The 16235-nt window shown below is 41.0% G+C and overlaps 1 protein-coding gene across 2 annotated transcripts; it reads left to right on the plus strand.

The window, feature by feature from the left end:
- The first annotated feature begins 10081 nt into the window (after positions 1-10081).
- LOC124997612 (toll-like receptor 13) lies at positions 10082-15480 on the plus strand. 2 transcript variants are annotated; one of them, XM_047571448.1, is made up of 5 exons: positions 10123-10193; positions 10285-10336; positions 11081-13617; positions 14422-14539; positions 14630-15480. In XM_047571448.1, exons 3-5 carry the CDS (start codon positions 11133-11135, stop codon positions 14871-14873), a joined length of 2847 nt encoding a protein of 948 aa, XP_047427404.1. In that variant the 5' UTR covers positions 10123-10193; positions 10285-10336; positions 11081-11132; the 3' UTR covers positions 14874-15480. The 2 variants fall into 2 exon arrangements, with proteins under 2 accessions (XP_047427412.1, XP_047427404.1); XM_047571456.1 differs by lacking the exon at positions 10285-10336 and having other exon boundaries at positions 10082-10193.
- The last annotated feature ends 755 nt before the right edge of the window (positions 15481-16235 follow it).

Raw genomic sequence — 16235 nt, forward strand, 5'->3', positions numbered from 1 at the left:
TTTAAACGGAAACGCAGCCGTCCAATCAGAGCAAGAGGCTTGGCCCTGACGTCAGAGCCAGGCCTACGGCTCTGACGTCAGGAGGTGGGTGTGACTGTGACCTCTGGCTTTTCTTTCCTCCGCTTCTTTTTTGGCGCCAAACCAGCTCTTCTTCTCTTTCTCTCTTAACAGGTTTGTTAAAAAATACTGAAGTCTGTCAAACTTTATTTAAATTTTCTGTTCAGTTTAAGTCAAACACAGGAAAGTGTTATGTGAAACTAAGCTACTAAGCTACTATGACCAAGCTGTTCCCCTTGTGCATATTGAAGTCTAAGTCAAAAATTAACTAATGATGAATCTAAAAAAACAAACAAACAAAAAAAACCTTTTAGGATCGGATGAAATGAATCAGTGAGATAAGTTTGTGTTTTCATTGAGCCGACCCAATGATACTGGTAGTTTACTACTTAAAATTATATAAACTAAGTCCGGTTTACTTAATAATCGTCCGTCTCACCACATTTTAAATGTTATTGCTAATATATTGAGTGTTTGGTTTGAGTGTGTCTGAAACGATGGAAACACACAAATCACCAAACAGAATACACTACAACAGAAGGATGACACAGGAAATGATTCCTTTATACATTTAAAAGGAATATGTGCAATGTTTACAACTAATGATTTTCATCCTTATTTACTAAAATTAATTATCCAGCTGAACTTGTTAAAGCTTTGGCTGCACAGTAATGTTCCCTGTGATCCTACAGCTCCCTCTACTGACTGACTGACGTTTTTATAAAGAAATGTGAAAAAGGAAGCAAGTAGCTCGGTTTACACTGGTTGTTATCATGAACAAGATCTTAAGACATTTGAGTAAATTTGACACATCACAGTATATATAAGTATATATAAACATCATAGTTATTTTAATTGTGTGCTATGAAGTCATGTGATCATCACGTTTATATTTTTGAGAATTTTATATTTTCTGTATGCTTTTGACTAGTGGAAAGTATTAGTATGGAGTCACAGGAGTGCCACAAAAATCGAAGTAAAAAGAATCTGTAAAAGAATAACAAAATAAATGTGCAAATATAAAGCAAACTAAATGAAAGTAAAATAAATAATTTTAAATTTCCGTGTTTTAAGCCCCTTGTTCTCTGTCTGTCTGTGGCCTTTTAGTGTGGAGTCCCAGGAGTTCCACAATAAAACGAAAGCAAATCTGTAAAATAACAAGGAAATAATACATTAAAATAATAACAGTAATAATCAAATAACACCAAAGGCTATTTGACAACAGTTTGAATATTTAAGATAGTCAAAAGCATCATAGTTTTTTGTAACTTCATTTTTCGTACTTAATTTCAAACTAAATGATATAAGTCTCAATATGATCTAATAATAACTATTTTGCATTTAAATCAGCTTGTTAGTGGGATAACAATATATTAACATTGTTAGTTACATTTGTGCTAAACTGTGACCTGGATTGTCTCAGTTTATATTCCTATAGTTACCTTAATCTTACATTGTTATTAAACTTTAAGGAAAGAGTGAATAATTTAGCGTTTCGGGATCTAAAACCACTCAACTCCTACAAAACTCTATGTTTCCTGAGTCCGGACTGAATAAAACATGGACAAGAGACTCTGTTGTTAACATGAACGTGACTTTAATGTTTCTGAATAATTCATCGGAAACACCAACCCCACCACAGGAGGAGAAGAGGAAGTTATTACGGAAGGCGGAGCATGACAGAAAGGAGGAACATTTGTAAAGCCCTAGAATAAATAAATAAATAAATTGTGTGCTGCCCCCTGTCCGAAGAAGCCTGCAACTGCATCATCTAATAACAACAGCTTAAACTGGTGACCAAGAAAGAAAGAAAAGGAAGTACAGATATATTTCCTTGTAGTCGTCTCTACTTCCCTGTCGTTTCTGTGTCTGTGGGAGAAATAAAAAAAAAAAAATAAAACCAATGAAAGAATCCGAAAATACACTTGGACATATACTGTAAAAAGAAACAAATAAACATATTTATATTATATATTTATATATTTAATTTATTCCTTTTTTGCAAGAGGTAAGAGCAATATTTCCATGGCTATGTATCACATAGGAAAAGGAAAGGAAATAGGAAAGGAAATAAAGGAAATGAAAGTAAAGGAAGTAGACATGGGAAGTAAACATGTTTTCATCTAAGAAATCCAAAATAAAAAAAAATAAAAATAGTTTTCTGTCTTTCTCTTGTGCAGCTTGAGTGCTTTGTGCACCATTTGTTGAAAAAGAAAGTGGATGAAATATTTAGCAGCAGTGAAGCTTCTGTCCTCTCTGATACACGTCAACAACCAGCGCTGGTTATAACTCAGACCCTGGAGGGTGTTTGATAACGAACAGCTTAAAACCAGCAACGGTATCACAAAGATACTGAGACACAAGGAGACAAAAACACAACGTATACACATCAATCCAGTTCAAATCCTCACCCTGAGAAATAGTATTTATGTGGGTGGCCCCAATCTCATTCTTCCTGACACCAGCTAGCTGTAACTTGCTATTAGCTACAGCTGAGAGGCTAGGAAGTTGGGAAGAGATGCTACTAGCTGTGAGACTAGGAAGCTAGGAAGAGCTACTATTAGCCAGAAGGCTAGGAAGCTAGAACGTGTGACTATTAGCTGGGTAGCTAGGAAGCTTGGAAGAGCTACTATTAGCTGGCTAGGGACATCTGTAACCTACCTACTATATGTGTTCTATATTGAACTCATCCTAGTGTTATTTATAAATATATATAATTATCATCATTTTGACTTCAGTAGTAAGCCTTTCAAATAATGCACAGGTTCAAATATTCAATTTTTTTTTTTTTTTTTTTTTTTAAATGTCCAACAGTAGGGTGGCCATGCACTGCCATAAACATATAACAAAATGATCCATTTTCGCCTTAGTAGTTGTCTGATGGGAGCGAGCTAGCTTAGCTTCTGTTCTGCTAATATCGTTGTGTGCTTCTGGATTTCCCCTGGGGATTGAATTGACTCTCGACCAATTGCAGGGAACCTGACAGAGTGAGCGTGTAATATGCAGTCTTGTGATTGGCTCAGCAGCAATAGGGGTGGGGCCTACAGTGTACATGAGACTTATATTGACAGGTCTAAATTTAAATTTGTGGGTGAAAATGAAAAAAAAAAAAATATATATATATATATATATAAATGTATAATCAACCAACGATTCTGGAGTTGTTTAAGACCTATGATGTAGATCATCGTGCCGTTGAGGAAGTTTAGCAGCACAGAGCTTGAGACCAGAGAATGAAAACTGCTTGATGCACAGAAATCCTCTTGCTGAGTAAATCAATCACATATTAAAAATACTTCAACAAATCCTTTGTCACTTGGAAACACAGAACAGGACGAAACATAAACTTCAATTTCACTGAGAGTTTAAGGTTAAATTTTTAACAACATGACCTTGTTAAACAAGCCTCCATCCACATGACCCACCATCAACCCCAACCACCTCCCTGTAAGTTACTGATAAATGAGGAGAAAAAAAGAACAAAGGAAGGAAGGAAGAATAGGAGAGGAAAAGAAGCGAAAGGAAAGGAAAGGAAAGGAAAGGAAAGGAAAGGAAAGGAAAGGAAAGGAAAGGAAAGGAAAGGAAATAATTTCCTGGTTGCATATGGAGGTAAGTCCAGTAAAGATGTTATGTTTAGACTTTGTGCATTGGAGGGATTTGAACTCTGATCCGATCAGTCTGCCACGGCTGGCGTCTTCCCACAGCATCCCAGAATTCCCCCGCTCCTCCTCTTCCTCATCTTCTTCACGTCGTAGCCTCCGTCGGAGCAGATGGACTTCCTCAGGGTCCTGATGTGTTTCTCCTGCTCCCGAATCTTTGACTCCAGGTGGGACTGGATCGCCGTGCCCAGGGATTCCAGGTCCACGGAGGCGCCGTAAACCTCCCACGTCATCCCCTGCTCGTCCCAAGCCACCTCCTGTGGTTTTGCCGTCTCTTCATCCTCCTCCTCCTCCTCCTCCTCCTCTTCTTCCCAGATGCTCTCAGCGCTAACATTTTGGTTTTGTCGCAACATGAGGCCAGGGCTCTGCTGGAAGCTGTACAGACGTAGCGAGGTGGGGAGGGAGCTAGCCTCATCTGTCACATCGTACAGAGGCGCACACGACTGGCTGCACAGCTCAATGTCGATGGTGCAGATGTGCTGGAAGGGTGGCGGGGTAGTGGTGGCAGTGGTGCCGGTGGTGGGAGTGCAGCACAGCGGTGAGGTCCGGCTTCCTGACCGACTCCTGACCGAATCAACCCCGACCTGGTGGAGGCTCGGGCTGGTAGAGGTAGAGGCCTCCACCTGGATGGCCACTTCTCTCCGCTCCCCTGGCCGGATTTGGACCTGCCCACTTGGCTCAGTCATAGTCGCCATCTCCCTGACCTCCTTAACGTTGGCCGGATCACAAGGAGGGCTTAAGGGTGACCATGAGCTCCCCAAACCATGTCTCTGCTTCCCCCTCTCCTCCTCCTCTTTCTTACCCTCCACACTGGTTGCCCTTGACAACGGTACATAGCTACCAGCGGTGATGGTATTTGCATCTCCTCCCCGGTGACTCGGTTCGCTCAGTGGCATGCCCGGTACCCTCCTGGCATCTCCCGGCGACCACCCTGTATTGTCAGTCACGGCTCCCCTGGAAGCCGCCGGTCCTCCTCCTCCTCCTCCTCCTCCTCCTCCTCCTTCTCCTCCTTCTTCTCCTCCATCTACCACTTTGCTCTCCGTTTTCCCTGTTGCCTTGACAATAGAGTCAAAGGTGAGGCCCCGAGTCAGATCGCCACCAGGTGGTGCACTGTTGGTGTTTGTTTCTGCTCCCCTCGTCTTCAGTTCAACAGCGGCTCTGGTTTTGGGGCTGGAGTTGGACAAGGGGCCTAAGATCATGGGACTGCCTAGAAGCAAGAAAACAAATGATAAGCTGAGCTGGTTGGTATAAATGAAATGGTAAAGCTAAACTTATACTTGTCGCTTTGGTTTGGACCACCAATTTCGATAGGTTGTGCCAACCTATTGACCTCATTGAGGCCTACACGTCCCATTATGTTAAACTTATTACTTGTACACTGCATAACTACTATAACTTTCTACTATAGTTTTTATTTGCTATGCATTTTAATTTCTCCACTTTATTTGGGATCAGTAGGACTGAACATGTATAAATGTTAAATGACTCATCAGCAATACGTCAGATGACACTTCTGAGAAAGACTGGAGTCACAGTCGAAACTGTGAAGCAGGTAACACCAACATCTGCTCATAATTATGTCTGAAGAGGATATATATTACAGTAGTAAGAAAACCGTAATATATATCCAAAATAAGACATAATGAACCTCATTAATTTATGTATAAAAACTAAGTATCATCTTTGAACAGGAAGTAGTAGTTTTCAAAAAAAAAAAAAAAAAGATGTCTTCGTATGTGGACATTGGGATTATTATATTATTTATATTATAATAAAGTCATCCAATGTGTAACCAAATACAAAACAGTTAACTTTAATACCCGAACATGGCAAAGACAGAACAATGAAGTCCCAACGTCCCCAAACGAGTACTTGCTGATTAGCGATGTTATAGCTCGTTGCTATTGATAAAATATGTTAAATTTGTGCATCGTATCAAACTACAAACGTAAGAATAAATAAATAAGTTTTAAAGCGTCCGTGAATGAGGACAGTGGGTCTAAAACTTAATGACCCCATATGAGGATGTGAAGTCTCAGGATAATGAAGCTTTACACTATGCTGCTATTATATATTATTATATAACTTTAACTTAACTAGAAAGAATAAGTCTTCTTAGCAGTATCAGATGAAACATGTCTTCAATCCTCTAAGACTTTCCACATGTCCTTTCTCAGTTGAGACATTTCTGGTAGTGTGGGCTGTAGCTGTGGGAAGAAAGTGACACTAGTCCTGGAAATTAAAAGACTTTGGTCTGAGGGGTCGGGCTCCTGCTTACTTTTGAGTTAAGTTTGAGTTTAATTTCTGATGGTTTTTTTCTTTCAACACAGGTTGCCTGTAATCTGGAAATAATTGTTAGTGGGTGCAGTACTAGCTGAGAATGAGCTGATCTCAGAAATCTAACATTATTGTCTCTGATTAAACCAAAATGTCTACCTGGAGTAGAGTCATGCCTCCACAAGACCTCCTTCTTTGTTCCAGCTGGACTAGAACCAAGACTTTTCCCAGGACGAGACCCTGGATTCCTGCTTTCAGACATCAAGGAGGAAGACGAATCGGTCAGAGTTGACTTTGAACTAGACCGGACTGGTTCAGACTTGGCAGTAAGAGATCCAGACTTTGTGTCTGGACTGGGCTCCTTGAGGTTGTCATACTTGGACCCAGAAGGACCGGTTCCTGATGGCGAAAGCATTCTGAGGAGGTCAATCTTTGAGCCAGAGGAAGCCAGACTGTGTTTTGAAGTGGAACAGGTCAGTCCAGGTTTGAGAGTCACTTCTGGTGCAACAATTGAAATGAAACTGACTCCAGAGTCTGACAGAGGTTTAGGATCTAGGTCGTCTTTTGACTCCACATAGGTTTTAGAAACTACCACCGACCTAGAATCTATACTGGTTTTATTTGCTTTAAATTCAGAAATGGTTTTACAGTCAAGACTCTCTTGGGAACTAATCCTGGATTTAGGATTTGAACTAATTTTGGAGTTGGAAACAGTTTTAGAGTCTAAACTAGCTGTGGCGTCCCAACTACCTTTGGAATCTGAATCCAGACTGTCCTTGAACACTGTTGTTGTTTTAGAGCATGAAATCGATTTGGAAATGTTTTGGGGTCCAGAACCAGAACTCAAATCTCTGCTATCAAGATGTTCCTTGGACCCTGTTGCATAAGCGTTTCTAGTCACGTTTTTTCTCAGTGTGGATGGTTTGGGACTCAGAGAAGTTGGTTGAGGTATCTTGGTACTAAGCAGTGATGATTCTGCACCCTGACTTGTGGATTTTGTATTTATGGAGGACGTGTCAGAGCCATGAGGTCTTGAGTCATGGCCAGCTTGTTGGTTTGACTTGGTGGACACGCTTGCTTGGTCTGGTTTTTGAGTTTTGGCTGCCACTGTTGTGGTTCGATTGGCCACTTTTGGGCTGATAGCATTTGTAGTTTCTTTCTGATTGTGGACTTTTGGACTGACGGGGATGTCTTCTTTCCTGCTCGACCCCACTTTTAAGCTCAATGTTGTTTTGTTTGCGGTCTTTGTCGTCAGCTCTGTTGTCAGTGAAGTTTGTGGTTTTGCCGATTCCGTCCTCGGTAGATGTGTTTTAGCTCTTTCTGAACCCCCGGCACTGCTAGCCGTTGGTGTTTGCTCGAGCCATCGAGGTTTCGGACTTGCTGCCGTGTTGTTGTGCGTGTGCATTTTGGGGCTGAGTGTGGCCATATGTTTCATATGTGGGGATTTCAGCCTTTGCTCATCTCTGCGGTTTGTGTTGGCTGCTGGCAAGCAAGACAAAGCTGGAATTTTGCTTCTTTGCAGCAACAGATCATCAGCATCTCTTGGTCCTGGTGACATTGCAGTGGTTGCTGAGGCATTTGCCATTTCCATATCGAATGTTCCTTTCCCCTTAACTTTCCCTAACACTTTATTTCCGCTGCCTTTTTTGTTCCCTCCATGGAGCTTCGCGGCCTCTGTGGCTGGGCGAGGGTTGCTCGGTGAAGTCAGAGTGAAGTTGAGGTTGAAGTTTGGTTCTGCTCCCCAGTTAGCATTGGAATCATCAAGAGTGTCGGTTAACCCCGCATTCTTTGAATTTGGGCAGTCTGACTGGATGACATCCTTTATGGATTTTGACACATTTGAGGAGTTTTCCATGCCAAAAGTGACCACTTGTCCAAACTAATTTTCTTTGTGGTATGTCAGAACCTGATGGACGAGACAGGATCAAAGTTATACGACAACTATTTATAAGAAGGTCACTCTGTCAGATTAGATGATTGTAACAAGAAACACGTCACAAACAATTTAGAAATTATTATTTTCATTTAGTATTAGTTATGTTATCAGGAAATAGTAGTTAAAAAAAAGAAGTTTGGTTTTGTCTTTTGTTTCTAAATCCTTATTTGACCTTTTTATAATAATTTACACCTAATTTTTCTTTTGTACCATATTTCATACATTTCTTTTCTGAACTGGTAAAAATATATTATTTGGGCTATGATAGTGATTTAACTGTGTTCATTTAAAAAACGGAGGACCACGAAAGACAATAAAAAACAAGTAAAACTAATGCAACAGTGGGTTATGTGTAAGAAAATCACATACAAACTCCCAAAACTGATGCATATATATAGATGACTTTAAATTTTCAAAATAGTCAGATTGTTAAAATTATAAAAAATAGCAAAAAAGTTGGCGCGTGGAAGGCATAATGCAGATTTCATCACAAACAACATTACCCTGATAATCAGGTAAATTAACATATATACCCGCTATTTGGCATAATTTATGAATAAATAAGTATAACAGGTTAAATTAACGCTTCAATTAAGTAAGTATTCAAACATCAGCAGCAGATATTCTTAAACTAGCAACGATTTCCATGTATAAAAAAAGAAAGTCCACGAAGGAAGACATTTGGAAATGGCAGCCAAAGGCTTTTGAGTACAGAGCATGGATTCATCCAGCAGGGGGCAGAGGACAAGTCAAGCTATTGACAAGTTATTCAGGTAAGTGTCGATTATGTAGATTGTGCAGAGGAGTTAAAGTGATGTTCCACTCATCAAACCAAACAGTAGAAAAAGATCAGGTGTACTATTGATCCTTTTTCTTAAGTAAATATAGTTTTTAATGTGTTCTGAATAAATGCACTTTTTCCTTGATGCTAAACATCAACTGTCATTTTTCAGTTCTTTCCCTTTGAGACAAATCCTCTCAGGATCCATTTACCCTGCCATGCCACGCACATTAATTTAAATCCAAAAACATAAATTAGATTAATTCATGTCTATAAGGATGTCACACATTCAAGTATCAATTTACTTAATTAATAGTAATAATTTGCATTTTTTTTTTATTTTTTTTTTTAGATAAATTAAATATCCACTGATCTATTCAAATATCAGCTTTGTAATCTCATGACTGGATATTACAGAAAGTCATAACGATAATATTACGGCTAACCTGAAGTTCGTTTCAGTCGTACCTCCACGGTTGTAATCCCATCACGACCGCCTGCCGAGGACCAGAGGAAATGTTCGACTGCTCCTTCGCTTTATCCTCCAACACCAATGAATAAATGAAATGAGGATGGAGAGAGGGAGGAGGAGGAAGCAGGACTCTGTCGCTCCTCCTCTTTTTCACCCACCAAATACTAAACTACATTAAATATCTTAAATCAAAGCAAAATATGCTCAATAACTCTTGTCAATGGAAAGTTTCTTTGTGTTGTGTTGAGGATTATTAATGGTGCTTTTTTTCTGTAGGTTTCAGTTTTTTTAACCATATTTCTATAATATTAACAAAGGCACTGGGTGCTGAGTAAATAATTAATAACTAAATCTTTCCACTCTAGATGAATGTGTAGAAGCTAGGAAGAGCTAGTATTAGCTGAGAGTCAAGTATTTTTAGTATAATATACAACATAATATGTATGTTTTGACGAGAACTGATAAAAATGGCTCAACTATGTTTCAACTGATTTTATATAGATTGCAAAAACAAGAAACGATTTCTTTTCTCCCCTTTAGTTTCAAGCAGCATCTTTATATCCTCATGTGTGATGTCATGTTATGTTGTATGTTTTGTGCCCAGCTGGTACATATGTGTGTGTTACCGAAAGGAAACGAATAAAAAGTAAATTAAAAAAAATAAAGGAATGGGTCGTAAACCAAAGTACTGGACACAGGAACAAGTTTGGACATTAAAGTACAGATGTAAAATTAGTGACAGCACTAAAGTAAAAGCCACAAGGAGACATCATCCAAGATCAGCCAATGCTGCAAACAAATAAAGAGGATGACTGAACACATTTAAGATGTTGTAGAGTCACGGACACGCTCTCAAATAGCAGAAGTAGTTGTACTGTTACACGAAGTTGTTCTATCTTGTGTCACATGTCTAACATGTTAAGGGTGAGAGGCTGCAGGGTAAATTTGTTGTGTTTCAGTTCATTCCTGGCACCAAAACAGCAGGTGGAAAAGAGGCAGTGGAGGCAAGTGGTAAGTCCAGTTTGATAAAACTTTACAGGGAAAAAAAAAGAAAATCCGGTATCGTTGGCGTTTGTACCGAGGTCTTTTCTCTACGTCTCAGGCCAGATGTCTAGTCTGGGGAAGTGTTAGAGGACAGAAAAAAAGGAAACAAGGTTTGAGACGTTTACCACTTTCAAACTCTTTAAGCAGACATAATTAGAAATGTTTTGTTTGACTGTTACCATGATAACTATTGATATATTTATATAATTTAAAATAAGCCTACATCTTTTTTTATATATATACAAAAAGAAAGAAGATTAAGGGAAATAAATATGGTTAATAGACATTGTTTATGTTGGAGATATTTCCTCTCTCCTTATTTTATTAAAAATCTCCATTCATTGATGATAATTTATGTATAAGAAACTAATTGCGAGAATTATTGTAGTTATATACAGCAGATGATCGGAAAATAAACCAGCCCAAAAAATGACACATCGCTGCTGTCAGCTGCAGGTTGGGTGCAAAACTGGGGAGACCCACGAAGAGAGAGTTGTTTGGAGGAAGTTGCTTGGTAAAAGCGAAGTTAGTTGTACCCTTGAGATGTCATGAAGGCCTTCCAGACAAAAGCACAACTTCCCAGTGTTCAGCCACACTTTGAATATTGTCAATAGCACTGACACAGCCAGACACCAAGACCATGCTCCAAAATGTTCATGAACAGCATTCAGTTAGCTTTGGGTATGTCCTAAATACGAGTTTTTTTGTTTGTTTGTTTAATAGTAGCCACTAAAAGATAAATATGTCAAGTTCCTGGTAAGAGGCAAGCTAAAGGCTAATGTTACTGAGATATTCCAGGACTATAGTTGGATGCCAGCAGCCCATGTCTTGATTTCTTCTTTTACTCTCCTCAGATTTGTTTCGACACAGACATCAGGTACCTCTGGTTTCACGGCCCTGTTCGACATGCAAGTTTCCGGAAGCGGGCCTCTGCTGCTGCTTTTACTTCCTCATTTCTTGCTTCACTATGATCACTCGTTGGCTTTTTCACTTAAAAACTGCGTGATCCTCTATTCTGAAAACACTGATGCCAATGTCTGGGTCACATGCAATGACCACGACCTTGCCACTATCCCAGATGACATTCCCAGAGACGTGACATCACTAGATCTCGCCACGAATCATATTCTCAACATCGCCCGTACTGATTTAACGGGTTTACGAAAACTTAAATCGGTACAACTTCATTACAATTTGATTTCGCACGTTGATGATGGAGCTTTTGTGGACTTGGTAGAGTTAAGTTATCTCGTCTTGGATGAGAATAAACTCACAAATCTAACAGACAACATGTTTTATGGTCTGTCCAAATTAAGGATGCTGTCTCTGTCCACAAACCAGATCTCATTTATCTCCCCTGTGGCATTTCAGTCACTGGTCAGTTTGGAAGAGGTGAACCTAGGGTCTAACCACTTACATCAAGCAACAGACATTGCTCCTATCTTAAATCTACCATTTATAAAATATTTATATATTGGGTATAACAGGTTTACCTCTTTTCAATCAGGCGACTTGCTTTTAAATGCCTCAAACCTCAGAAGCCTATCGCTAAGTCTGAACCCACTGAGAAAGTTCAGCGTTACAAGAGACGTCTTTCCTCATCTGAATACTCTCGACTTCTCAATGTGCAGCACTGACATTGAGTGGGATGTAGCAAACAAGACCTTTCTGAGGAGTCTAACTACTTTGTTCTTTAGCGGGAGTTACGTTAGCTTCGAGTCGTACAGGGCGATGTTGCAAACTGCGGACTCGCTACACGAACTTATTCTCTACTCCATTAAGAAAAGAATAGACGAGGGTCTCTTGGATGTCGCCTGCAAAATTCCTTCCCTAAGATCTCTTGAGGTAACGTTTTGTGAACTCGTGACCATTGACAACGTCATGCTGCGGCCTTGCTCTCGGCTGACCAAGCTAAGTCTATCCGGTAATCAGCTGTCGGGGATGTCGGAACACGCACTCCAATCGATGACGAAGCTCACGACTCTAGACTTGAGCATCAATCATCTGACTAAAGTGCCAGTTACACTCAGAGGACTCTCCAGTCTGGAGGTTCTGGACGCGAGCTCTAACTTAATCAGCGAGCTCGACTGCCTCGATTTCCAGAATCTGACAAGACTGACGAACCTTAGTTTGAAACACAATCACATCTTCAGCCTCGGAACCTGTGTCTTCCAGAATCTCAACATCTTGAAAAGCCTTGATATTGGACAGAATTTCATATTTACATTTGAGAATACCTTCAGAGTTAATTTACGGCAACTGCAATCTTTGAATTTACGCAGCAATGGTCACTTAGACCTCAAGAGAGGAGATTTTGGGAGTCTGTCTTCACTCCGTATTTTGGATTTAGATTCAGACACATATTATATTGTTCATGATGGGGCTTTCGAAGGTCTCGATAATCTCCAAACCCTTAGCATGTCACTTGATAGATACACAAAAGAGACTTTTAGTGGACTACAACATCTAGAGGCTCTGAACTTACGTCTTACGTTTAAATGGAGCCAGAACAGTTCCCGGCAAAACTCTGAGCCACCTTTCTCAAATTTACCCAACCTGAAGAGGCTGATGCTCAGAGTTTTTGACACATACCGCAGTGATATCCCACTAGATCTGCTCAGCGGTCTGAAATCTTTAGAGTATTTAATGACTCAGAAGTTCTTCACAAGGTCCTTGCACCCAGACACATTTAAACACACTCCCTGCCTGAAAGGCCTCCAGATAATCAACAGCCAACTATCCAGTTTACTACCTGAGCTGTTCCGGCCAATCCCAAACCTGAAGGAGCTCGACCTGTCCCACAACAAATTCAAGTCTTTGGATTTCCTGGCTCAGACCACGTTGCTAGCACTCAGCTGGCTGAAACTTAGCGACAATAAGCTGTCAATCGTCAATGAGTCGGTTTTCCACTCCCTCCCTGCCTTGACGTACCTGGATCTGAGTGAAAACCCTTTAGCATGCGAATGCTCTAATTCTGGCCTTAACCAGTGGGTTCAGAGCAACAACCAAACACAGGCCGTCAATGGTCACCAGTATACTTGCACTTCCCCGGTGAGCCAACAGGGGGCCAAGTTCCTAGACTTTGATGTCCACTTTTGCTGGGTTGACGCCAGCTTCTTATGCTTCATTTCCAGTACTTGTCTGATTGTCGTCACCCTCCTTGCGTCCTTCACCTACCACTTTCTGAGGTGGCACTTAACCTATGCCTACTACCTCTTCCTGGCCTTCCTCTACGATAGCAAGAGGAGGAAGACGGACACCCCCCAGCGCTACGACGCCTTTGTCTCCTACAATGTTCATGACGAGGCCTGGGTCTACCAGGAGCTGGTCCCGGTACTGGAGGGTCAGCAGGGCTGGAAACTCTGTTTGCACCACAGAGACTTTGAGCCAGGTAGTAATACTTCACCTTTGACTTCCTCTGTAGTTACACAGCTGTGCTAGCTTCAAAATGTTTTAAACAACACCCCCGGTAAAAGTTAAAAGTGTTGGTGTGTTGCTTTAGGTGGAGATGAACCTGTCTGAGTAAATAAGTTTGAAGGTTGACCAAATCTGACCCCCCCCAAAAAACCTAGATGCGGGTCAGTTGCAGGCATAATGTCACCCCAGCATCACAGATAATAGTAGCCTTTCATACCCTCCTAGCCAATAGTAGCTCTTCCTAGCTTCTGGCTAATAATAGCCCTTACTAGCCTCCCAGCTTATAGTAGCTCTTCCTAGCCTCCCAGCAAATAGTAGCTCTTCCTAGCCTCCTAGTCTCTTAACAAATGATAGCTCTTCCTAGCCTCCCACTTAACAGTAGCATTTCTAGCTGCATGGCTAATAGTAGCTCTTCCTAGCCTCCCAGGTAATTGTAGCCCTTTTCTAGCTTCACAAGTAATAGTAGATCTTCCTATCCTCCTGGCTAATAGTAGCTCTTCTTAGCCTCCTAGTCTCTTAGCTAATAATAGCTTGTCCTAGCTTCCCAGTTAATAATAGCTCCTCCTAGCCTCCCAGCTAATAGAAGAAATTCCTAGCCTCCTAGGCTCTCAGCTATTAGTAGTTATTCGTAGCCTCCCAGCTAATAGTAGCTCTGAAACCAAGCATAAGTTTTCTTTTAACATCTCCACATCCATTTCTTTCCCTCTACTCAGTACACCACACATTTTACATCCAAATCATTGCTGCAGCATCTTGAAAGAAGCTGTTGTTTACACAGGAATGCCCATCTTTGAAAACATCACAGAGGCCATCTACAACAGCAGGAAGACCATCTCAGTGATCAGCCGACACTACCTGCAGAGCGAGTGGTGCTCCAGGGAGATCCAGATAGCGAGGTTGGGGGAGGGGGGCTGCCTCTCTACTTTCACAACATCTTTACACTTTACACCCAGACTGATACAGATGTTTGTGTGTGTTGCCTGCAGCTTCCGTCTGTTCAGTGAGCACAAGGATGTGTTGATCATGGTGTTTCTGGAGGACATCCCGTTTCGGCATCTGTCCACGTACCACCAAATGAGATGCCTGGTGAAGAGATGCACCTACCTGAGCTGGCCGCTGGCCGGTGGCCACTCTGGAGTTTTCTGGCAGAACATTTGTCGAGCTCTGGAGAGAGCTGAAAGCCCCGACGAGCATGCACCCCTCCTCACTGGACACCAGAGCTTTATTTAGTGAAGTCGAATTCAAGTTAGACCCCACAGATGTACGATTAAACAGCAACATCATGATCTAGAAGCAAGCTAGCAATTCCTATCGTCACAGCTAATAGTAGCTCTACCTAGCCTATCAGCTGACAGTAGCACTTCCTATCCTCTGAGCTAATAGTAACTCTTACTGGCCACCTACCTTCCCAGCTAATAGTAGCTCTACCTAGCCTATCAGCTGACAGTAGCACTTCCTATCCTCTGAGCTAATAGTAACTCTTACTGGCCACCTAGCTTCCCAGCAAATGGTAGCTCTTCCTATCTCCCATTTAATACTAACCCTTCCTAACCTCTCAGCTAACAGTAGCTCTTGCTAGCCTGCTAGCTCTCAGTTAATAGTAGTTCTTCCTAGTCCACTAGCCTCAAAGCTAACAGTAGCTGTGAGGCTAGTGGTAGAAGTTCTTTGATGTTGGGATCCAGTTATTCTGAAGCTTGACAATTAGTGGTGACACCTTTTCTGTGTAATAAATCTGTCTGTATAAAGTTAATGGAAAGAAAAAAATTATGACAATATCCATCAAGAAGTGTAACATATACAGTATGTTTTCTTAACATGTGCATTAAACTAACAACACATTTTTGCGGTTTTCTTTTTTTATTTCTGAATGACATTTATTCTCTTCAGCTCACTGCTGGTTACCTGGATACTGTAGCTGTCTGTCACCAACACCTGAGGTCAGTTTGTCTCGCACAAAGACTCAAGCTTTGATTTGCTGACACGCTTCTCACTGATAAAGTGACAAATTAGTCCTATTTGAGAATAAAAGTGGAAAGTAAATTATTTGCCTTTAATCAACCTTTAATCAACAATGAATGGTGAAATGTTTTTGTAAGACAAGCAGAAAGTTACAAACGTTATCACAAGTCTGATTTTTAGAAATCCAAAATACGAGCTGAAACACGAGCATCTTGATTTTAAAGGATTCAATAGTAGTTCTTTCTTGTTCCTAGCCTCCTTGCTAACAGTAGCACTGCTTAGACTCCTAACTAATAGCAGCTCTTCCTGGCCTTCTAGCTAATAGTAGCTCTTCCTAGCTTCTCAGCTAATGGTACCTCTTCCTAGACTCCAAGCCTACAAGCTAAAAGTAGCTCCCCCTAGCCTCCAAGCTAATAATAGCCGTTTCTAGCTTCCTAGCCTCCAAGCTAATAGTAACTCTTCATAGCTAAGATTAGTGCTTCCGAGTCCCCTGGCTAATAATAGCTCTTCATATGCCCTAGCCTCCAAGCTACTAGTAGCTCTTCCTACCTTACTAGCCTCCCAGCTAATAGCAACCCTTCCTATTCCCCTAGCTAATAGTAGCTCTTCATAGCTTCCTAGCCTCCCAGATAA

The sequence above is a fragment of the Mugil cephalus genome, chromosome 1 (genome assembly GCF_022458985.1).
Source record: "Mugil cephalus isolate CIBA_MC_2020 chromosome 1, CIBA_Mcephalus_1.1, whole genome shotgun sequence".
In the NCBI taxonomy this organism is placed as follows: Eukaryota; Metazoa; Chordata; class Actinopteri; order Mugiliformes; family Mugilidae; genus Mugil; species Mugil cephalus.